General features: G+C 36.9%; 1 protein-coding gene across 6 annotated transcripts in view; it reads left to right on the top strand.

Moving 5' to 3' along the window:
* The window catches only part of LOC140927832 (C-Maf-inducing protein-like), a 42,925-nt gene that overhangs the window by 6,847 nt on the left and 10,564 nt on the right, over positions 1–25,514 (top strand). Inside the window, exons 1-13 of one of the 6 annotated variants that reach the window (XM_073377514.1) lie at positions 798–938; positions 3,757–4,026; positions 15,220–15,348; positions 16,567–16,617; positions 17,450–17,521; positions 18,263–18,352; positions 19,370–19,414; positions 20,221–20,283; positions 20,765–20,845; positions 22,369–22,493; positions 23,246–23,350; positions 23,884–23,949; positions 24,265–24,330. In XM_073377514.1, the coding sequence (XP_073233615.1) occupies positions 3,799–4,026; positions 15,220–15,348; positions 16,567–16,617; positions 17,450–17,521; positions 18,263–18,352; positions 19,370–19,414; positions 20,221–20,283; positions 20,765–20,845; positions 22,369–22,493; positions 23,246–23,350; positions 23,884–23,949; positions 24,265–24,330 (1,121 nt within the window). In that variant the 5' untranslated portion in view covers positions 798–938; positions 3,757–3,798. Of the gene's footprint in view, positions 1–797; positions 939–3,623; positions 4,027–15,219; positions 15,349–16,566; positions 16,618–17,449; positions 17,522–18,262; positions 18,353–19,369; positions 19,415–20,220; positions 20,284–20,764; positions 20,846–22,368; positions 22,494–23,245; positions 23,351–23,883; positions 23,950–24,264; positions 24,331–25,514 lie in introns of those variants that run through there. The other 5 variants (XM_073377513.1, XM_073377512.1, XM_073377515.1 and 2 more) reach the window with 5 other exon arrangements.

Here is a 25,514-nt window from a genome sequence, read left to right on the forward strand (position 1 = left end):
CAAGTCACCACTTTTTTTAAGTATATAAGTGGTAATTTTAACAACGAACACGGTGAGATAGAATCGTTTTCGAAAGAATTGACTACAAATGTTTTTAATCAGAAGCAGGGTTATACGCTTCTGTCATAATCTAATTGCTTGAAGTTCACTTGTCGCGTGTAAGGTAGGCTATGAGTTCTTTTGCCAAATATAAAACTCTCCGTTCCTATCCGTCCCTGGATATTTTCAATGTATCCAAATTTGGTTCCTTCCTTTCTTTGTTATCCAAGGTGTCAATTTATAACTTGACGGGGAAGAAAGAGAAAATGGCGAGAGGGGTTGGGGGACGATTTTTCGAAGGAGGCGATTAATCGAGGGACGGCTATTATTCGAGGAAATACGGTATCTCCGCAAAGTCGGGGAATTTGTACAGACGTTTGTATGGTGGAAGTGGGGGGTGGGTGGGGAAACGGGGGCCCCCACCATAGAAAAGTCAAAAATTTCGGGACCGGACCGCCGTGTAGAGCAATGTCTTCGCTCGCTTCGGACTTATCTCCTTTACACTTAGTAAGTTTCTAATTTAAAGGCGCTCTTTCCAGTAGTGTGGATGGATAATCGCTCACTGGTTTCTATCAAAACTTGAAGAAAAAAGCAGTGGCAGAAGAGACTACGTATTCCTTCGCGGCTTCAGCTTGCTCTTCCCAGACCCCACGCACATTACCGTTTTGAGGCATCATAACTTTACGTCACGTTAATAGTCATGTATTTTTTTCACTATAAATCGATGGTAGCCAACATCCGGGTATCGATATAAAATAGAGCGCTTTTTCAAGCGGAAATGTAAAATGTACTGTGGATAAACCAAAACGGATAAGCGTCGAACGGATGAAGCCTAACTTTCTACCTTGGACGACAAAGTGTTCGCTGCGCATGCTTGTTTTTGGAACCAACAAGTTTAGGTAATGTCGAAAACTCAAATAACCAAACCTGTATGCAAAACTGCAAAGATGGCAATAAGGTGAAGTATGATCACCGCGAATTATTCGAGACAACCACTCTTCTTATCAAAACAACAGACTCTACAATATATAAAGCCTATGAAAGAGTCTTTTTTGATCAGTATATTGACTAAAAGTTTGGTGGCCATTTGTCAGTGTTGCATCTTTGCATTCGGTTTTGCCAGAAACAAGGAAACAAACAAGAAACTGTGCGGCAGCAGCCCGTGCTATAACGCTTTGAATAAGCACAGGTGTAGATCTTCAAAACGCTCATAAAGGTGTGATTATTACATGCGCTTTCTTCGCGTGTGATTGCCGTATTTGCCCGCCGTGTGAGGGGCTTATATTGTTTCTGGGAGCTAAAACAATTCTTGCTTCGCAGCAGTTTCCATGTGTATATGCGCGGGGTAGCGCAGAAAATAATCACCCTCCCATAAAGACGTTGGGGTGGTATCGAAACAGCACGAAGAAATAATTTTTGCATGAGATTCTTTTCTAATTTAACTAGCAGTTGACACTCTCGGCTCATGTGGGCATCATGAACAAATATTGTACGACCGCTTTTTCTTTTCTCAGTTGCTATGTAACTACCATATAACGGACAAAAAAAACTGTTGGCATAAAAAACATGCTGAATGTCTCATACGGAAACCAAAAGGAAAGACCGAAACTCCTTAGCTGGTGAGAACGGAGTATAACGAGGATTTAAAAAGGAATTTAATATATCAAAATATTGATTCCTCTGAAAGGGAAAGTTGTATGTACAAATTAACTGAGGAGCTTTCAGCGGTTTTCAATGTTGATCTGCCTTGCCGCCGGCAACCTAACTCAAATTTTGAGTCGTAAAATGAAGAACGTTGTTGGCTTATAAAAGAGTACGGATGCCCCAGCAGCAGCGTCAAAAAAAGATGGAAAAAGCATATAGTTTTAGCGGTTCTTTTAATGAAAGCATATTTTACTGAATTGTTTATAAGGAAGTCTTTTAGCCATTGCAAATACAATACAAAGTCTTTGTAAAAGCTATTGTCTGTAAAGAAATTGCAGTCTAGGTTTGCTGCGCTCTCATATACGGAATTATAATTGCTCGAGTAAACTAAAGACATAAAGATGTTCTTTGTCGTGGTTTTTAAAAAAGCACATAATCGGCGCACAGTGAAATCTGCCAACTACATTCCTGCTACTGAAAAAAGCGAGATCAGACCAAAGGAAGTCGATAGTTTTAGACGGCTGTATTGAAGAGAAAGCTAAAATACTACGAATTGGTTTTATGTTCAGATTAAGATATATATGATCATAATCCTTTGGATTAGGAAATCAATTAAGTAACCATTCGATTTGCTCATTCGAGATCTACTACAGTCGCCCCCAAACATTAACAAATTCTATATGCCTCAGGCTGCCTGAAAACACTAATATGACAAAAAAAAATTATCGCGATCGGCCGTGTGCGAAACCAATAATATCTAATATGGTCCTTATTTTAATGTTTTCTGGTAAGTTGACAACCAGGTTGAACGCGAAAAAAAATCAAAGAATATCGAATGTCTCTTTTAGAAAAGATTTGTATCGCTAGTAAGAAAAAAAAAGAACAATTATTTTAACGTTATTTTATCGTGAACTGAAAAAACCTAAGCCAGTGAATTAACCTGAAAGCTCTGAATATGCAAATTGCTTGTCAAACGAGAAAGCTTCGACGCTAATGAGAGTCGAAATCAGCTGCTCAATAGAGCTCCAGCTCTTTCAATCGCTGCCGTGAAATTATCGCCGATATATTGTTTGGACGAACTCCAGATCTGCAACCTGGGATAGTTCAGAGTAATACGGCTTTCTTTTGGATAGTCCGGTTTTTTTTGCTGAATACTTTATGGTCTGCGAGAAAACTGACTCAAACTTTTGCGTTAAAATGGGCATTCCGGTCGCCTAAAGTTTCAAACTTTTTGCTTTGTTTTTAAAATTCGTGTTTTAGGACCAAAAACTAATCTTCTCAAAACATCTGGCTCTTTAAGTCTCATTTCTATGCCAATGAGAGGATAATTTATTCCGACTAAAATTATCTTTCAGTGAAGGTTTTCTCTTCATAATATTACCTTCTTTATTTTTCTCTAAATCTTGGACGTCCGCTCAAACGACTTTCCTGATATTCCACTGAAGTCGAACGGCTCGAAGTTGTAGCTAAGATTTATTTCTTCCGTTCTCTAAACTTTTCTTTGTAACTGATAAAATTCATCTCAACTACCGTGGAAAAAAATGAAATAATTTTTCTTTTACATGGAATAAAAAAGATCGCTCATTTTACGTTTTAATTGCCTAAGCATCTTTTTGGTTTGTTAACCTTAAAGATATTCCACCTTTTCACAATTTAAGCCTTTTTGACAGTTGCAGATCTACCCCGCACGGCTGACTTCTCTCATAGCCGATATTTGACGTTAGATAATAGAAACTCTTTAGGTGTTGTTACCGAAAAACAGCGGTTTTAGCAAGCAAGTGCTTGGTTCAACGATTGTTTTAATTAATGGACTGAACTGGCAAAAACGTTCAGGCTTTGTATACGGTGAAAAATACTGGTGGAAGGAAATTAAAATTGGCACAAAATTCTTGTTGAAAAATCATTTATTCGATGTCAATCATCTCGGTTAGCTGTGACGTCATCAGACTAAAAGACCATTCTCTTTCGCCGAGCCGCTTGCTTGCGAAGTCGCTGTTTGATAATGTTTACACTCGTTCATGGACTAACAACTGTTCCTTTGGTTGAGACCTTTGCCTGTCTTTCATCTTTTAGTCTGTAAGCCTACTTTCAGACGCCTTGGCAATCCACACAGCCATGGCTGTGGCGATTACAAACGGTGGTGGAACTCAGCGGCCTCCAAGACCACAGCGTTGTAGTTCAGGCGGTGGACCGAAATTTAAACTCATTCACGAAGGCGATATCCAAGTTTGTCGATTGAACCATAGCCGAACTTTAATCAGCAAAGTGTTGAGTTCTAAATTTTTGAGGAGATGGGAAGCACACCATGTTTATTTGGGAGATTTTCAGATGTATTCGGCAACGGTAAGTGAGGAAGTCATAATGGCTAGCTAGTTTGTGTACATCGAATCGTCAATTTGCCGCTCGCGCGGCTGATAATCGGGCGTCCGCCATTTTCTTATCTTAATCTAGACTTGAATTTATTAAAAGTATGGTTAGAGGCGCTGGCTATGTCGCAAATTCAACAAACGCAGTAAAAAAAACCTGGAAAGGAATGCGAGAACTTGAATTTTACCTCGGGCGAAGTCCTGCCTTGGAAATCGGAGAGTTAAATAGAATTACAAAAGCGGGACTAGAGCTTTTCTAGCCAGCGTCTTTATTTTATTAAGCCCTGTGTATTCTTGAGAATTTTTATGTCATCTATTTTTTTTGGTCGTAAATATTTCGCAATCCTCTCTGTAACGCGACATTAATATAGAGGAAATAACGTTCTCTGTTCGTGAGGCCTTTCGTGATATGTACAAGCTTTGGTTTTCCTGTTTTATACTGCTAAAAGTCGCTATTCCTTTAAGATTGGTCCGTTCACATTGCAAGATCGAAAATGAGATTGAAGCTTTCGGACATAAAAAGAAATACACATGTACCTTTTTGTTGCCTTTTTAGATGTGAGGATGTTTTTGATACAATCCTTTTTAAGGGTTTCTTGAAGCGACAAGGCAATCACTACTCAACTAAGACAAGTACTTTTACCTCTTTTACGTAAAATTTTGTTGAGGACGTAAGCTTAAGTTTAGTGGTTAGCCTTTTCCTATCCGAATATTGGAACTTAAGGTTTAAAAGATGAGAAGAATAGCGTTTGAAAAGCGTTTGATTCTCAGATCGCAGTGGTTAAGGGCAAGATAATTCTCTTCTGCCAAAAAGCACTGCAGATCACTTCTGTTTACATAATAAAGCGTATGATTTTAAACCGTACGGAGAGTAAATCCCTTAGCTATGCCATTCTTGTTTGGATTAGTCGACTTCTTTTTTAAATGGATCTCAGTATACATCTACAGTTTTTGAAACAATAGCACGCTAAATTCATATTATGATTTTTTATGCCCGTGTTCAATAAACCAGGCTGATGTTTCCTTGTTTTCATCTGCTAGTAGCCTGGCCTTCATATTATTTCATTTTGTGTATAAACTTCAATAGTACATGCAAATCATTGTTGACCTGGTGTAACTTGCACTCAAATGATCAAATGGTCCCTCCCAAAACATTTGTTTACCTGCCATTTTAGTAATATTTATAAGGAAACAATAGATACAATGTATGTTAATAAAAACAACTATGTTATGCACTGCAGAGCAATGCATATCCATCAGAAATTTTCTTTAGTTACTGAATAGATGCACAACATTTGTTTAGCCTGACCTCGAAAATTCTAGGTTCTTATATTCAGGCTTTTACTGTATTGAAAACAGAATGTAAATTTAAGATAAAAAGATGCTGCTGGCATTGAGATTTCAAGTTGCTGAGTATAGAATATGCAATTTTAATTATTAGTAGGCAGTTGGATAGGTAGGAAGTTCTTTTATTTTTAATTGTTTTGTTTTTGTTTCCTATGGAAGAAGCCTGCCAGTTTTCATGCTCATATAATACAGAAGCTAGAGACAATCCCTGTGACCCTGGCCGTGAGAGAGAATTATTAAAATCCATCAGTAAATCCAGATTTTGATTAAATTGGATTTTCTGATAAAGCACAAGGTCGATAGCTGGGTTGTGCTTTTACATAACTGTTGTTGCCCTTTTTTGGGAAAGGATTTGACAAGCTGTCTACAGCTAGTGTGCATGATAATTTTATGCACTTTGCAAAACCAGTTTGGCAGGGCTCTTTTATTTCCCTCCTCATCTGCTTTTCATTCACTTGCTTGTTTGCCTATTAAACTTGCACTTGAAATTTTGTTGAAAATTTATTATGTATATTTTAATTTTTCTATTAATCCATTTTTTTTGTTTGTTTAAAAAGTTTAACTTTTTGTTGATATCAATTAATAAAACTCAGGGACTTGTGTTGAGATTTTTAGGGCTTTGTTACAGCTTACAGTAGTCGTACCTCATTTTACTTACTTTGTGGCACAGAATTCTTGCGGGAGTTTATTTTTGCGGATTGGCAATTTTTTGTGTTTTGCTGGAACTAATTTTGTAAATTAGGACAGATTTGTTTTTCTTGCTGCTTGGTAGTTAATTTTTGTGATTTTCAGAAAGTAGCAATCCAGCAAGTTGATAATATTTTTTGTTTTGTTGAGTATGTGCAACAGAAATACATGTATTTTCAAACGATACTACAGTGTGCGTACCCTATGTAAAATACCGTTTTCTTTCTGGATGAAAGAGACAAGTTGTAATATTGAACAGACATGATTTCTTAGTATGGTATTTTTGTGCAGCAAATTTTTTTTTTAGGAAAGATGTTTGTAGTAATTTTTATGTGTGGGAACTTATTTTTGTGGATCGCAGGAAAAATCGCAAAGATAACCCGCAAAAATTTTTGTGCCACACAGTATTTCACATGTTTATCGTTTCATGCATTTTTACCTATATGATTTTATGGTTAAGATCGTGTAGTTTTCCTACTTGTAGGTTTGTTTTGATTGTTGGTGAATGCAATCATGTAGTTTAGTCAGACACAAACAGCAAATAGCATAATTATTGTCCATAATTGTAGTACTTGTCATTGAAGTGGAAAGTCATGCCACAAATACTGTTAAATCTCAAATGTTTGTTTTGGAAATGTTATCTACACATGATTGGCATGCTCAGATACATTGTGGATTTTAAGAAGTCCTGGAAAAGTACATTGTATGCACAGATGACTCAATCCTGTGTCAAATTTGTCGTTTTTGTAAGACACAAACGTGGGGAAATTTGAAAGCAAAATATAGCAGTTGACAAGAGGAAATTTTTTCTCTGAACTTCCCTGATGATACAGTTGTACAGTAGCAGTGTTCTGTTTAATACAGTAAATTACAGTTGAACCTCTTCATAACAGTCACCTTGGGGACAGAAGAAAGTGGCCTTCGTAGAGAGGCTTAAACAAGAGTCAATGGATTGTCTGCCAAAAAAGGGGCTGTTTTAGGGTGGTGGCCATTGTGCAGGGGTGGCCAATACTGGAGGGTCAACTGTATTAATAATTATTGCGTCAAGAGTAGTTAGAGCTCATGCTAATGTTCAGGGGCAAGTTCATAGATTATAAAGCAATTATTTTGAAATTGACTTTGTCTGTGTCTGTTAAGAGAGGACTGAATTTTGGATTCAATTGGTTTGCAATCATGAAATTACAGTCACCTTTGGCTCTTTGTGCCCTTTTTGTAGAGTATCCTATATTTCCTTTGCAAATTTCTCTTGCCCTTTAAGTCAATTTGACACCCCGCGTTGGTCGCTTCGTTCCGCATTGTCAAGGTTACTAATTCATTGCACCAGAGGCCCTTGCCCAAAGACGTTTACATTATTTTAAAATGGCAACTATAATTATACAGAACATGTTCAGAACCAACAAAAATGAAACAGCAACAGAGAAACTTCATTTCACAAGGACATTTTTATACATTGGTATTGCCTTTTTTGTACCTATATGTAGTCACTAGGATTTTATCAGTTTTATGAATTTTTGAATGCAATTAATCTGGGCAAAACGTTTTAACTGAAGTCAAAATGACCCCCTGCACTGAAAAATCAATTTTTAGGAGTCATATACATGTATTTACATTTGGCACAACATACACCAACTTTAGTGTATTTCTTAACCTGTTTGGCTGACTATTTTGTGCATCACCAAAATTTTATTTCACATTTACACAAAAATCACAAGGTTTGAAATCTTGTTTTTCAAATTAACTGAAGCCTTACACACTGTTGTCACTCTTTCCAAGAAATAAAAAAAAACCTCTTAGAAAAATTATTGGTCCAAATCCTCTCAACTGTTTTTTTTACATTATACATCCACAAATTGTAGTTAATGCTAACTTCCAGTAATATTAGCATTGTTACATGTACATCTGGGCTTGTCTATGGTTGATCATATTTTTGGGCAAATCATTTTAAAAGGCAATTCAGTGGTAGAAAAAATTGAAACCATTTGTTTGCAACAAAAGAGTTACTGTATCTCCAACATTGTATTGCAAAAACCATTGTCACTGTTATTTAATCAGATTGTGTAAGGAGGGGATTGTCAGCGGTGGTTCCATCTGTTGGAAATAAATAGGCCTTTTCAACATTTGGCCTCGTGTCAATGATAAAATAAAATTTTCAAAGCTTTGTCAGCTTGCTACTTTATCTGTTATTTATTGCAATTTATCAAAAATGTCATTAACTTCTTGCAACTCATAAAAATAAAATTTGAATAATTGTATTACCGGTATTCTGCTGTAGACTTAATAATTGCTTTTAAAATGAAAGATGGAGACATAAGTCTGTATATCTGTGAAAATTTGGCAGTTGTAACCTGTCTTTATTAGACTTGTTTGATGATGGTGGATGACTTTTTATTTAATTACTATACTTTGGCACTTTTTGCCTTTACTTTCATTAAGAAACCAAATGTGTAATGGGCTTGCCTTTGTTTATACTTCCTCTTATCTTCTTTGGGGATTATTCACAAGTTTGAATATTTTTTTTTTTTTAAACACTCCCATCTCCAAAAGTACACTTCTATTACAGTGTCTTATTGATGCATTGCTTTAATTTGTCTCCTGGAAACCCCCCCAAAAAAGTTTACTTGAAATAAATTATTTAAAAATATTATGAATTAGTCCTTCTTGAATTTATAACATAGAATATGGGCTATGTAATACATCCAGTAGAAATATTGACTAGTAGATGCCTCAAACTTGAGTGGGCAGCTTTCTGTTGCAGAAACAATAAATTATTCAGTGTTTATTCTGCACCTTTTAAGTGATAATTAACAAATGTACGTGTGGCATATTTTTCAGATAGATTTTCTGCTACTGGTATAAAAATACATGAGTATAATGTGTTTGGAGAAACATGTACGACAGCAGTGAAACTTGAATGGAAGATCTCATAATAAATTATATTATTGACCAAACATAAGCAGATAAAAATGTATTGAAGCCGAAAGTGACATCCAGCTAACTACCAGATAGGCCACTGTTGGACATGTGCTTACAGTGATCAGCAGTGATGAGAAAGGAAGTCTCTATTACATGTATTTTCTGTCATCTGTCTGCTTTTTAAGGGCCACTATAATAGTCGATCCTCACCCAAAAAGGAACTAAATGCTGAAAAAAGTATACACAACTATTCTCTCTGACTAGCAATTTTTTCATGGGCTTCTGTCCCAATTCTAGACTTTCACGACCAGCAGAAAAAGTTTGCCACTTCCGCGGCTTGTGTTACTGAATTGACCCTACATGTAGAAGCAAAGGCACCCTTCATTCGTAAAATTGTTTGTTTTGAGGTTTTTTAAATATTACTTTTTGTTCAATTGGTTGACAGGATTTTGTGGCCTTGCCAGTCAGGAATGGTCCCTTACCTGCTGAGCTAAAATTTAGGGAGAACACTGTTCAGTGCCTCTCTGTGTAGTGTCAAATCCTCCCTTTGGTTTACAAGCAAATGCAGGGCATTTTTATCTGTTTTTTAGTGATGATGTTTTTGAAAAACATGATTTACACATGTAGCCAAAGACTTAGTACAGCATTTGCATATATTTTATGACAGCATAATTTTATGATTTCTGCTTAGATTATGTTAAATGGCTCAGTTGAGCTGTAATGAGTTGTACGGTACAAGTAGATGTACTTAGGAAAGTTACGTAACAGTTACATGTACATGTACATGTAAGTAGCTAAAGTTGGCCTTAGTTTCTGACATGCCATAAAAATTATGATCTAATGACATTATTTTGTTAACATTTCATGCCTCTTGATAGCAAAATGTGAAAAACATAACAATCATAACATAGCAATCCCCATTTCTACAGGAAAGAAATGACCATTTCTTACCATTGACGGAACTGTCATTGTCACCTCAACCTTTTTTAGCGGTTTTTATGTGTTAACTCCTGGTAGCATTTGCCTTACAGTGATATGTATTGTATAATGTAGCAATGATGTTTCAAGTAGTGGTGCAAGAGTTATTGTTTAAGTGTTCTTTTTTTATATTCTTAGGTAGCATTTGCGTAGTATTACCTGTACATACACTGTACTGTGTAGTGTAGAAATGATGTTTTTAGTAGTGCAGTTAGTTTCAAAGTATTCGTGTGTTTGTTGCCATTTATTATTACATGCTTTGTACCTTCAGTTGTTATTTACACTGTAAATAAAAATCAACTCTTTTTCCACGGTTGTCATGAATATCAGACAAATTCATCGGATAATCCAAAACATTCTTAAAAATTTCCATTTCTTCCAATCGCCACCAAATTTTGGTGCACAAGAGGTAGGTACAATTAGCCAGTTATGTGGGCGGTTTCAGCCCCCACTCATTTATAACCTTTATACAATGATTTTTGGAAAACTCAGAAAATGGATGCCAATGCGGGAAGGATTTGTGGTGGCTTTTGCTGAAAATAAAACCTTGTTATGACAGATTGCAACAGAATAAAAGTCAGACAAATTATTTTGAAGGATTCTGGAGGATAAAATCACAACAAACGCAAACATCAAGGCACAAAAACAGTAAGAATCCTTATTCCTATAATTTGCCAAGTCAGCTGTCAGCAACATATTTTTCCAACGCGATGCTTTCCTTCTCCGCTCCATGTTTTTGCCTTCAAAGCCCGTTATTTTAATGTTATATTACAGCTGTATCTGCAAATTTGTGTTTGAATGTTTCCTATGCGATATTTTGGCGAAAAACCAAAAATAAGGCTTATTTTGTTGAGTAAACATACAACCACATGGTGATGAGTTTTATTGTGCAAATAAGGTGAATCTCATTAGCATATTTTAATAGCATCAGAAAATATATTTGTAAGAAAATTCCTAGTCGCTGTACATTTTTGAATGATATGCAGGGTCTTTTGAAGAATTTTTAGTACTAACATGTTAAAACAAATAGACAAGTGTAGTAGCATAATTACATTGTATATTAAATTTTAAAATTAATTATGCAAAAATTTATGTCTTGCTTATTTTTTATTGGAATATTAAAGGTTTCTTGAGACAGAAATGTTTTTTTCTGAAAGGTTATTTTTTGCACTTTCCAATGAGGTTTAGCTTTCTATGATCCTGCAAATAACAGCAGAGATATAATTTTTGAAATATATGTTGTAGTTAATTTTTGGTCTCAGTTAATTTTTGTTTTCTAACTAGTTAATTTTTTTCCAACTAGTTAGTTTTTTTCTAACTAGTTAGTTTTTTTCTAACTGGTTTATTTTTTCTATCAACTGTCTAAAAAGGGATTTTCTTTTATGGGGTGTGGTTAAAAAATAGGGGCGTGGTTTTTTAGGGGGTATAAAAACAAATGAAATAAATATTGAAACAATTGGGAGATGTCTTTTGATTACTTTCTCCATTCCCCACTGAGTCCCATTACTCCACTCACTATCCCCATTTACTCTACTACCCCTCTATTTTTGATTTTTTCTTTTACTACAGCATTTGTACTTACCAAGCCTTGAACTCTCACCTTCTAGACTGCACCCGCTGAATCTCAAGGACTATGTGATCTCCACTTAACCACAGAGGCTGTTGTTCCAAAGCACTCAAAATTTCTCCTAATTATTTCTTATTCGACCCAGTCCCACCCCAAGCCACATTTAATTTATGAAAGCATTTCGAGCATGCGCGTTGGGTAGAAAACAAGACTTCAACACGAAGGTTGTTCGAACTCGCTAACATTCGCTTCGAAATGGAAGATTGTGTTGATGAAAAAAACTTTCTACGAAAAGTTAGAATCCTTAAAGCCCGGAGAAAGCAAAGTTACAGTTTATATCGACGACTCGTTTTATGAAAATGCGAAGAATTATCTGCAAACTCTTCCGAAATTTCAACAAGGCAAAGAACATGAATCACATGCCGAACTTTCCAAGCGTGATATCAGCACTATAAAACGGAAAGGATGGACTCTAAAGGGCGAAGAAATTGTTACCGCAAATAACAAGGTCGTTGTACCGAAAAGTAAGCTGCACAAAGTTCTCTGTGAATGTCACTCTTCGACCGCGCACCGCGGAAGAGACAAAACCAATACTTACGTGAAAGGTATTTATTCTGAAATACCACAACAAGTTGTATCTTTGTTTACGAGTTTGTGTAAACTGCATGCCCAACAGAAGAGCATTACCGACCATAAGAAGCGACCGATAACAAACCCAATCAGTGCTGAAACGTTTATGTCCCATATAGAAACTGATCTTATCGACTTCCGAAACGTCAAATGTTCGTGTACTAATAGCCATCAGTGGGTTCTACACGTAACTGACCACCACACCAAGTATTCTTGGTTATATGCTTTGCACAATAAAACGGCAGATGAAGTGTTAGCAAAATTAGAAGAGTTATTTTGGCTTTTTGGATTTCCGCAAACCCTGCACACTGATAATGGTAAAGAGTTTAAAAACAAACTAATGCATGAATTCTGCCAAAACCATGGGATTAAACAAGCACATGGTGCACCGAGAAAACCACAAACGCAAGGCCTTGTGGAGAGAAATAACAGGACTATTAAAGAGAACTTAACAAACATACTTAAAGAGAACCAAGCTGATGTCACAACATGGTGTTCAAGATTGGGAGAAGCAGCTTACAAGAAGAACATTACCATCCACAGAGCTGTCAAGGAAATACCATATCGACTTGTTTTTGGAATTGATCCCAAAAAAGAAAAGAAGGTGAATCCCACTCAAGAAGAACAAGAAGAAGATCAGCTGTCAGAGATGGCAAATACAAATGCGCCAGTAAAACGAAAAACCCCACCCACTACTGAATGTGAAAGCAGGAAAAGAACAAGAATCGAAGTCAATTCACGCCAAATTGAGTACAATGAAAAAATGAAGAAGTCCAGGCAAAAGCCTCAAACCCTTAATATTGGAGATTTTGTTAGCATCAAAATTGACCTAGTAGATAAAACACCATTTCATCCAAATGTGCTTATGGGAGAAATCATTGCATTTGAAAATGAATATGCTAAAGTTGCTTGCAAATTTGGAATTATTACCACCCTCATTTCCCCAGCTAGATTAGTTAAATGCCAAGCAACAAATATCAAAATAAGCGAGGATAAGGAAATCACTTTCACCAAAGCATGCAAAATGGCAATAGAGCAGTAGAACAATAAACTTTATTTCACAGTTGTGTGTAAATTCAAATATTTATTGATGTATTTAATGATTGATGCACATCAACATTGAATGTACGCTGTAGACAACTCAATTAGAACGGAAATGACATAATGTCAGTGTTGTAATTAACACCATGTATAGTAGTATAATGCAGTAAAGCCAATGTGACTTCTTAAGTTTCTCTGTGATTACAAATATTAAAGGACATTCAACATGTTGTTAAATAGATTGTTATTCATCGTGGAAAATGTGATGATAATGTGAATTATTCCATGAAGATACTCATTACAAACTCAATTTTTATGAAGAAGCTAACCCTAACCTTACCCAAAACTTATAGTTAACCCTAACCCTTAATGAAAGCCAACCCTAACCCTAACCCCAACCTTAACCCAAACCCTATAGCTAACCCTAACCCTACTCAAACAAACAAAAAAAACCCTTGAGCATTTACTTAAAAAAAAGAAAATAACAGGTTTTATAAACATAATTTGTTGCAAAAACAAAAATCAACCAGCCAAAAAAAAATGTAACTAGTTAAATTATTATTTACCTAGTTAGAAAAAAATAAACTAGTTAGAAAAAAATTATCTAGTTGGAAAAAAATTAACTAGTGAGAAGACAAAATTAACTGAGACAAGAAATTAACTACAACATATACATTGTCAATTTTGTCAATTGTTGACCTGCAGAAAAAGAGTTCACCAAACATCAGGTTAAAAACTAGCTAAAAAAGCAGCAGCAACAAAAGAAAAAATTAGTCCTCTAAGAGCACATGAGCTTACTGGCAATGAATAGTCTGTTCAAAAACCACTTGCTTTGCAAAACAAGGTGATTCTTCAAGGCAGTCAAGTTGTGTAGCAACTCCTAATGGGCACGTGCACTTTTTGTCATTGTTTGTTATGTGCTTTAGTGCTCAATTGCCCATAAGGTTGGTTCGGCAGCCACAGGTTAAGTTAAAACTTTTAAAGATATGGTTCTGGGACGTACTCTCGTACTCTCGTACTCTCTTGACAAGATTAATTATGCAAATGTTGTAACAAAATTACCATAAGATGAAATTTTAAAAATGCCAGTTTTGAAATTATACAAATTTGTGACATTTTAATTGATTGGTTACATCGTAAAAGTGACAGTACAGATTCGTGTTTGCATTTTCCCATTTTGAGTTTTCAATGTTTAATGCTACCAGCGATTAAAAAATATTCATTACTGGTAAAACTCAATTAACACATAAGGCAATTACGAATCGATAGAAATAGCAAACAAATTAATTTGGTGAAAATTCCTCCATGTCATAACAACACTTTATAAAATAGAGAAAAAAATGGGAGATAGCAGGTATCAAACCCAGTCCCTTTGGCTCGGAAGATCATGCCTTACTGTACGTACAAGAACAACAGAAATGACTTACCATCATTCATTCATTCATTCAATCTTATGGCGATCATAGCATACATATTTAAGAGTCTTACTGGCTATAAGCCAGTAAGCTCAAAAGCAAAAGCTTGTGAGAGTACATGTGCATGTACATGCACAATATCATTCACCACAGAGGCCCTGTAAAAGTTAAATTTGGGTAAGTGACATGGCCTGAAAACAGGGTCATAAGATAGATGAAATGGCAACGACTGACATGGTGACAAATATAATAGCAAAGTATCGACAGAGACATGGCCTCCTTTCCAATGTGGGATAGGAAACGACCATTTTTGAAATTCAGACTAGGGACATGTGTGCCCCCCCCCCCTCCCCCATCAGGGCTTCACTACATGTGGCTGCGTGTGGTTCTTGTTATGTATGCTGATAATTAATACCTTTGTCCCCCAGTGGAAGGGGCCCTGGTGCTTACCAAGTAAAAATCCTGGTAAGAACACTACCCATGATAGTTTATAATGGCTAATGTTTGTTAAAATCCTCATCAACTATTACCAAATAACATGATTGTTTGGCTCCAGCTTTACAGATTTTTGTTGGTCTGTTTTTTTCTTTAGAGTGTAGGGTTTATGGAATGCCCATTATCCTATCAAGAAATACAGGATGCCTACACAGTCAACAGATGGGACACAGGACAACACTTTTGTATTAGAGTTACAATTCCCGATGGCTCTGTCTTGCTCAAGGTTAGTGCTGTTTGTACTTTAAGTGCTCAAATTATCACCCTCTTTGAAGCAAGTGCCCCTCCCCCTTCTAGTTAACACTCCCCTTGTGGGTAAAAATATTAATTACCCTCCCCCCCCCCATAAAAAACCTCCCCTCAAGAAAGAAAAAGTGTCTATGGCATCTGCATGTATGCCCTTAAAGGTTTCATACAAAACTAAACATGACAACTGTGTTCTTTAATGGACATTTACTTGAAGAATGGGAAGTCTAAAGTGTCAAAAGTGCCATTGATTGGAAAAGTCATGCATACAAGTGTTTTTGTTGTGAAGTCAGCAAAAACTGGGAAGACGCCTTTGAATAGTCAACTCCTGATAACTCGAAATTTGTGCTAACTTGAAACCAAAGTAATTATTGATTTCCCCGGGATTTCCTTGATCATACATTTACTGTAATTTTACACTCGGCAACTCACAGGGTGCAAAGAAAATCATTTTTACGGCTTGCCATTCGGACAAGCTGAAGCTAGCATTTACTAGCCCAGATGTCATTTCAACTAGCCCAAAAACTTCTTGATTAGCAGAATTGATTTCACAGTTCTTCTGTCATTTGAATTCCTCAAAAAACATCACTTGCCTGTCGGGCAAACTAAAAACAGAATTCACTAGCCCGATAGCAAAATTCACTAGCCCCAGGCTACAGGACACTACTTTCTTTGCATGCTGAACTCGAACCCTCCACAAGTCAAACCTCCCGCTAACTTGAAGTAACTTTTGTTTCCCTTCAGATCATTTCTATAAAACTTTACCCTTGATAACTTGAACCATGTTTTGAGCACTTAACAAGTCAGGGAGAAAAAACAGTTTACTGGCATCCAAAACTTTGAATTTTGAATTTTGCATGGACTTGTTGTAAGAAGCTGGTTGAAGGTGATGGAAGCTGATGTTGTTTTTTGTACAGCATTTAATGGCTTTACTTCTCGAAACATTAAAATGCATGGTTAATTAAGGCTATGTTTTGTTCTCTTACAGACTTTTGATTGATAATCTAGAAGTATAATTCCATTTTCTCTTGACATTTCTACAATTAAATGTGTTTTCAACCCCCTCAGAAGATGGGAGTTTACATGTAGGCTTTTTTTTCATGAGATGAGAATCTCAACTCTTGTGTCATGAGAAGGTGGTAACTTTTGAGTAGTACTGTAGTTGCAATATTGAAGCAATGTTATTGATATGTTGCAGGCATCTAATGCGTATTTGAGAGATCAGTGGTTACACTCATTAAAATGGAAGGTATGTTTCCATATGCTGTGTGTATGTTTGTTAATTTTTAATATTGCAGTAGTATTACAATATGAGCCAACCTCACCACAAAGGCCATCTTAGGGACAGCCGGCTGTTATATTATCAAGGTGGATATTTTAATGTGGCTAAATTGTAATTTAGGCAAGGTTAACCTTGAAACAACACTAGCATGTCAGTGGTTGATCCCCAGGCAGGCGGGCTTGTGGGGGATGGCTACTGGGTCTGCAGGGGCTTACATGTGATTGCATACAGTATCTCAGCTCTGCTTTGCTTTGCTGATCTTTGTCGATCATTGCGATTCACAACCTGCAATATTTGCTAGTTTTTGCTTCCACTCCTCCCACGCCTGAATAGGTAAGTATGGGTTGTGGTAAGTATTCCACTGAACTGTTTCCGTTTGGTGGTGCTGACTGGTTGGTTGCTTGGTTGCCATGGTTACCTCCAAGGCAATGCTCCCCTTTTGTACTATAGGCCCTTCCACCTTTAAGGCACCCATTCCTGAGCTCATCTTGTGGAAGAGTTTAATGTAGGTACAATGTACATGAAAGGTTGTAAAAATGGTATTTGGAGAGATTATTTTTTCTTTTCAAAAGAAAGTAAAAAAAAGAACACTAACTTGTTAATGTAGGCAGAATGCACTGTTGATGTTGTGGAAAGATGGCTATTTTAGAGTGATGAAAGCTAGGGCTAATGTATGTTCTGTCAGTGGCTGCTGTGAGGAGGTGACCATTATAGGTTAATCTTTGCTGACATCATTGTTTGTATCAATGCTTATGAGCAAAAGAAATTTATTATGTTTTTTTTTTTCTGGAATTTGCAGGTTAACTTGTTGAGGTACAAAAGGCTTATATCAAAATCCAGTGACCCTGAAGCTCTGACAAGGGAACTCAGAGTAAGAATTATCTTGTATTTTATTGTATATGCTGAACACTTGAACTCAGTTGGCAATCAGAGTTATGTTATTCTGTGACTACCTTCACATCTTGATACCCTCTGCCTGCATGGGCAAACTTTTTGTACATGTACAGTACCGCTCAAAAGTAAGTTGCCAGTCACATCTCGTTTCCTGCATGGGGATAGTCATGTTGCGTGCTACGTGTATGTGAACAGAGGAGGTTGGACAGCAATTTGCAAAGATTCACAGGAGCAATTTTGAGCAATGATGATTGTGGAAAGCCATCTTGCTGTAGACCTTGAGATGGTATGTGAATCGCGTAACGTGAGAATCAGTGATGCAGCAAGTTTTGGCATTAACATTTTCAATGACCCGTCCAGAGAGAAACCAACAAATTTTGCGCCATGTTATCTCGAAGACTGAAGAAACGGGCGTTAGATTTTACGTTATTTTAAGTATCCTTCAGGAAATTGTCCTTGAGCTTTTCATCAGCAAACTGTTTGCATGGACTTTACAAGAATTGCATAGCGCATGACGCGATTTGCATCTCGCGAGAGTATGGTAACTTACTTTTGAGCAGTACTGTACATTGTGTAAATCAGTGAATCAGTCAGTCAGTCTTTCAACCAGAATAAAAACTTTAACCAGAATTAAATTTTCATCTCTACAACCTTGAGCTACTTGAGCCGAAGAAAATAACCATGTGTGTGAAATGTATTTATATTTTCTCATGAATAGGAGCTTGTTCTTTTCTCACTAACAACACCAATTCAAGATGATGTAATATTTACAGTTCCTTTGGAATTGGTTTCTGATATCCTTGCACATGTAAGTTGACGTGTTCTGTCTTCAGCCAAAAAGCAATGATTTTGTCAGAGTCTATTTATTGTTGGGTTCCTTATTTCTTCAATGTAAAATGTGAAAGTTGTTATTGATTTCATTTATCTTGATTTAAAATGGTTAGTTGAATGACCACTCGGGGTCAGCTTCTTTGCAAACTTTACTACTTCCTTTACTTGTGTAAAGCATGAAATACACTAATGCTTTGGTTAGCCATGTGTGGATTTATTGACTTTTAACCCATTCGCTCCTGGAGATTTTGCCGAAAAACACGTTTTCAAGCTAGTCGAGTGGTTTTCTGGTCACTGTCGTGCTATAAAGAGCTAAAACTTACCACAAACCGGTTTACAGGTCGTACACTTCACGGCCTTCTAATCCAGATGCAAAATATCAGCTTGCGAAGTTCGGGCATGCGCAGAAAGCAAAATTTCGAGATCTTGAGAGTCTTGACTTTTACTTTTCGCTTTCTTTCCTCCCTTCTTTTTTCGCTTTTCTTGCCTCATTTTTTTTTTCTCTTGCTGGGCATTTAGTAGGCTTCATTATGGTGGGAATAGTTTTTAGGAAAGCTCTTAGGATCTTAGGATTAGGTGAAAGGAAAGGTAGGTGGGCAATGGAACACGATTTTCATGGAGATTTTCAGGTCCATGTGATGTGGTTTTTTGCTTCTTTCTCCGGTGTCCTTGACTGAATTTTGCTCATTCTGTTATGGTTTGAAAGATCTCTTCACTCTGCACAAGTGAGCGAAGAAAGTTGTCCTTGACCGTTAGAACTGATGACGTCACAAAGGGTAGAAAGGACCTGGATCCGCACGGGCAGTTACGGGCAGTTCAGGGGCGAATCGGTTAAAGAAAAATAATTTACATTGTGCTTGATTCTCATTATTGTTTACCTTAATTTCTTATTGAGTTATAACTAATATATTGGTGTATCGTGTTAAAGCTTTAAAGCTTTTTGGATAGGCTGATGACCTAAACTGAATGTAAGTTGTCTGTTTTGCAATTGCAGCACTTTATTTCATTTTCTGATGAAGAACAAGAAAAGCTCATAGTGGTAAGCTACATATGTATTATTGACATAATGTCAAACACAAGCAAGAGTGTTTCCCCAGGGCTGAGTTTGAAATGTCTGGGTACCAGGTGAAATACTTTTCAATGGCATAAAATACCATTCTAATGTACAAAAGAATTATAGTAATTAAGAGAAATTCAATGTACAGGTTGTCCAAAACAAAGAGTTGTAACTTGTGCGGGTGAGGACAGGGAGGTGTGTGCTCAGGAAAATAGGGGGCAGGAGTAGTGTGGGAGGCACAAGAGGAAAGTGCAGGTGGTGGGAGTTCTAAATGGGTGAGGGCTGTAGAAATAGGGGAAAATAAAATTGCAACAGTACTTCATATTTAGTTATTGAGAGAAGGCTAAAGGGAAAAAGCCAAGAAAAATGAGGGAGGTGCCGGGAATGCAAGTTGCCAAGTTCATGTACACTATATGGGATGTGGGAAGTTTGGACTCCCCTGTAACCTCCTTCCCCACCCCCCAATTGTTTGTGTTACAAGTGTGCTTTGGAAGGTTATTTTTATTCTCGGTAGAGTAAAATGTCTTTTCTTCAGAAGCTTCAATTTGGCAAAAATGACTCTTTCCATAGCACGCAGTGATTCACTGAGGCTGATCAATTGTTTTGCATTCTGGTTATTTGAAATCTCCCCAACCAATCTTTTTAGTTTCATTGTGCTGGCAGAATAGAGCACTGTACACTGTTAGCCTAATTTATTGTTTGTTTTGAATACTGGTACTTATCATTTAATAATATTGTTCTTGTTGTCTGAATTTCTTATTTTGTGGTTCTTCTTTCTTTATCTTAAGACACTTGCACCTGTTCTGGAGTATGTTCAGCCTTCCCCTGAAGTGTGTGCTTTCTTTGGCAAGGTAACTACACAGTTATCCATCACTTGTAGCAGTGCATTACTTGACTTTTAGCAGGGCTGTCACTAAGATTTCAAGTGTCTGCAGGGTAAATGCAACAGTAGGCAGGGAATCAAATAGCTAGGGATTTCTGTGGGTTCTGTTTTTCTTCTATTTTCTTATGAAAGTAGCTGGGGGGGGGGGGGGATCCCCAGCCGTGCCAGCCCTTAATGACAGCCCTGTTTTAGTGTGGTCAAATACCTTTTCCTGCATTTCTCTGAACCAAGGCACCAACTGATGGCATGGGCTCACAAAATACAGCGATTTTTTTTTTTTGTATATGAAATTTTCCATCTAAGCTTCAAACTCATTTCATTGTGTGTACTCACTGGAGATGAATGAGGCAAAAATCTATGAAAAATAGTATTGTTGGAATAGACCGAATTGTTTTGTTGATGTAGTGAAGATAGATATTCAATTCACATTTTATTTTTATTTTCTCTAGCACTGCAAAGGTCAACTTTATAACAATGAAGTACTGGATGTTTTCCTTCCAGCTGTTCACAGAATCCTTAAGCACAATATGGTAAGACTCTTACTTTGACTTTCATACAGATATGCAGCATATGTTGAACAGTGTTTTATTTTGTACTCTTAGACACTATTTTAAAGGCTGAGATTTGAGATGTCCTTTACCAATGAAGTAGAACTTTTGTCCAAGAAACATGTGTCAGAGAACATGTTTTCTGGGTGAGGTTTAAGTGGTTTGAGATGTATAAAGCAACAAGGAGATTTTTCTACTCCTGTCTTTTTGGTTTGCTATCACAGTGCTAACCCAGCATTCAAACATCCATTATCCAGAGACAATGTGAAGCAAACATTACTCTGTATGACCAGGCCCTGCTTGGTCAAAAGTTGGATAGCCTTTCCACCACATTAATTGGCAACCATTAGATATGTGCAAGGGAAACCAACTGCGTTATCCACTAGATAAAGGTTTTCAGAGTGGATAGCTTTATCCATTCTGGTGGCAGGTGGTAGCCCTGGGGACTTATTTATACCCTTGGGCAACTAGGAAATCTTAATTTAGTGTAAAACTTGTAGTATTATTATTCTGAGGACCCTTTGTATTAAATGTTTCAGAGTTTAAGGCTCTCTATTTCCTTCCCTGAAAGTTGAAGGGCTTGTTTTGTAGAATTTTCTTGCTTTCATTGTAATCTAGGTTTTTTGTTTAATCTAGCTAATTCTTAAAGGCTGTCTGGTTTTATACATGTACATCATGGATAATAGAAAGACTACATGTAGTCCTTTCTTTATAAATAGGAGCTGAAGCTCTTCAAAATGTAAAATTTATTTATGTTCAAGTATAGTTGAACTGCCATTAAGCGGCCACCCTCGGTGGTACCAGCAAGTAGCCACTCAATGGTAGTTAGCCACTCAATAGAGGTTCATCATAAATTAGCATAATCTTTGATGGAAACATCAATTTATTTTGAAACAATCTTGCAACAAGAGCAGCGTAACTAGTCCACAGTCAGTTGTCACCTTCTTTCTTGTACTGTATTTTCCTTCATTATGTTTTTAAAATAAAGCCGCACTAAGTGTAGTCAACACTGTCTTGATGTCTGCTTTATAGAGGTGACTACGATAGGGGAACTCTTTTCAGGTTTGCTGCTTAATCAAGGTTTGATTTTCTTTTCTACAATATTATTTTGGGACTTTGATAAATGGCTGCTTAATGGAGGTTGGCTGCATCATTGGGGTTCAACTGTACACTGTACTGTGTGTTAAAACTGTTTTCTTGTGGTAAAAGAGCTATTTCATTCTACAGACTAATCAATTAAAAATTTGAGCAACTCTGCCTACTAATTCTACTAGTTGACCAAATTTGATAACTCTAAAGTTTTGGTGAGTGTTGACTTGCTATTAGTTTTGAGCCGAGAATGAATGCAAGTTATCACAAGAAAACAAAACTATCTGCAGGCACTGGCGTGAATGAGTTGTAAGGGAAAACAAGTTTCTGTCTTGTGGTGTCTTACATCTCCATTGGGCCAGGACCTGTCAGTTAGACAAAGTTTAAAACAATCAACTTAATGTCTCTTTTCACAGAACACATATTGTCTTCCACAGGATTTTGGTAAATATCCCCATCTCCGAATGTTTGTTCAGGATTATATTTATACATTGTTCTGTAAAGATGAAGATGCAGATGTTGTTAGAGAATTTGTGGAGAGGTTAGTTGGTCTGCCTCAGTGTTCTTTCAGGCATATAGTTCTTTTGTGTCAAGAGTTTGGTCAGGTGGCCTATTTAACAGAACACCAGTTGAAGTACACTAACCATTTTAGTCTAAAATGTTTGGTCAGGAGGAAGTAATGGCGATGGTTTGGTTTTCTTGAGAGACTTGATATAATTTCTTGTGTGAAAACAATGCATCTTGCAGTAAAGAAACATTGTATTCCGCAAAGGCATCAGTAGCTACAAAGGAGAAGGATTTTAGTTTGACTAGGGTTCAGTGGTCACTTATCGGCCATTGAAAGTCAGAGTTTCAGGACAGACATAGGGATAATAGAACTGTACCATTTTTATAGCTTTAAAACATTTTTATTATAGCTCTCCAAATAACTATTATTGTAGTACTAATGTACAATACATTACAAAGTACATGTACCTTTGCATATTTTTCTTGGATGGCAAAAGCAACGATGGCACAACTTTGTTGTGCATCAAAGGTTAAGTTGTCTAATATGACTTGGAGTTTTCCAAAGTTACCTTTAACATACATCAGCAGTATTATACCTTTTATTTGCAAGCATGTGACTCTTGCAAGCACCCTTGATTACCAGGCTTTGCTGCCTGTTACAGTCTGAAATCTTCTCATCTTTGTGATGTGAATCATGAGAGAAAAAAGGCAGCTTTTCAACCTGTGTTAGTGCAAAGTGATACTCATTAAGGGAAACTCATTTGCTCATGTTTTTATGTTCCATAGCGTTCACAGTCCTGGAGCTGCATGTCCACATCCTCGTGTCCTTCCTAATCTAGTTGCTGTTGTTCTTTCTGCTGTCTACTCCACATTTGACCTGAGCGACAAGTTGTACGTTACTGTTTTACTTTGTGTTGATCGTTTTGTGCCAATGTTCTCCTTTATCAGAACATCAGTGGCTCTTTTACATTTTTATTTTTCCACACATAAAACTTGAAGGAGTTGTCAGAAGCTTTCAGCAAAACAATTTCTGGTATCATTTGGCTGAGAAGCTTCTTATTTGGCTTATGGTTGCCTTGGATACCATCAACCATGACTACACTAATGCTTGTCCACCTCAAAAATCCCATCCACATAAGTGGATAAGTTTATGGAGTGAGGTTTAAGCAAGTGTCCATCTTAACCGTGTAGAAAATCTTGTCAACTTCTTCCTTGCGTCCCTTCCATTGGCTGTTTGACATCTTTCTCTTTTACAAATATCACCTCAAAATCCTACAAACCCAGTACCAATTTTTCAGGTATGTGCATAAGAGTGTTACAAAAGGCTTAATATACACATACAGACACCTGTACTTTGATCATATTAATTTTTTCAAAAAAAGTTCTTTATTTTCTTTAATGGTTATTACCTTTTCTGATTTCAGGCTTGTCAAGTATGAAGAAATTAACACTAAATTCCTACTGTGCTTCATGACAGTCCTGGACACAATGTAAGAACTTATGGGACACTGATTTTAACTAACTAAGCACATATTTTTGTTGCTAGACTTTTGATAGAAAAATGTTGCACCTTCGTAATACCATCTATATCAGTTCCATATCAGCCAACAAGAATCAGGGTGTTATGGGTTCAAGTCTGCTCTGACTGTTAATATTATTGGGCCATTGCATGTAATATCCACCCATAACATGTCGTTTAATTTTCAAGTGTGAACAAGTTTTTGTTTAAAATCTTACCAGTATTTCATTGCTTTCCATATAATAACGCATTTCATTTATTGAGGCTTGTGTTGATGATATTTTAGTGCACAATTTGAAGACTGGAGGCCTAGCCTGTCAACGCTTCTCCAGCCAATTCCATTTCCAAAGGAGTAAGTAACCTCAAATTAACCTTCATGTAACATTACTGTAAGATGCATGGTTAATGATATATTAGGTGAGCCCCGTATCTAAAGAACTTTGGTGATCTATCCATCCAAGAACTTTAGGTGGTCACAGGGCTGCACATTAGGCCATCCACTCGTCTGACCACATCAGAGGGTAACCAGTGTGAAATCTCACACTTTCTGGCTTGTGTGAGAGCCTGTAACTTGGTATTGCACATCCGTGTTGAGGACAATTATTGACCGCTGTCGAAACAGGGTATCTGCTGGCCACATTCAAAACCTATCTGTCATCGCCATCTGCATATTTGTGCCACCCATTGACACTATTAGCAGGGTTTGAGCTAGGATTTGATCACTGGGGGACAATTTGTCCCCTTGGCTAAAATTTTGGGGGACATTTTCATTTTTTAGGGGGACAGAAATTTGTACACCCTTCTGCTGATGCAAAGGGGTTTGTCTTCTTAGCAGGGCTTCTGATAGGTCTCGGAAGAAAAAGTCAAATTTCGCGGGATTTTTAGGGACAAATTCGCGGAAAAATCGGCCGATTTCGCGGGCGTTTTCGGGGCAAACTTCACCGAAAAGCAATCGGTAAAAAACGGCCGATTTTGTGGTTATTTTCAAGGCAAATTTCGCTAGAAATCGATCAGTTTTGCGCTGATCAGACCGGCCTTTTTAACGTTTTTCTAACAGAGGTCATGATTTGCTCTTTCAAGAAAAATACGCTCCAGAAATGAACCAATGGCAACGCCTTTAACATCATGGCTAGTGCCCAGTTTTTCGCAACATAATCTGTTTGCACGTTTCAGTGACGAAGTTCCAAGATAAATTTGCAAGTTTACGGCAAGTAAATAGCCCCTATAGCTGAAATAAGTTTCAAATATGTTGTACAGACATGTATTTGATAAGATTTCTACCGAATTTCGCGGTATTTTTCGTGTTTTTGTGAATTTCAATAGCAGTAGAGCGTGACTGAAACGTAACTTTGGGATGAACTTTAAAGGTGCGATAAAATATACTTCCACGTTCTGTTTCAGCTTGCAATTTCTGTACTGAAATAAATCTCTTCGTGTGTGCTTCCTTGCGAGTTTTTTCCCGAAAATTTGAAGGGGACAAATTGTCCCCTTGGCCGTTTCTTAAAGGGACAATTCCAATTGCAGTACGGGATTGGC

Source organism: Porites lutea, chromosome 2, assembly GCF_958299795.1.
Source record: "Porites lutea chromosome 2, jaPorLute2.1, whole genome shotgun sequence".
Lineage (NCBI taxonomy): Eukaryota > Metazoa > Cnidaria > Anthozoa > Scleractinia > Poritidae > Porites > Porites lutea.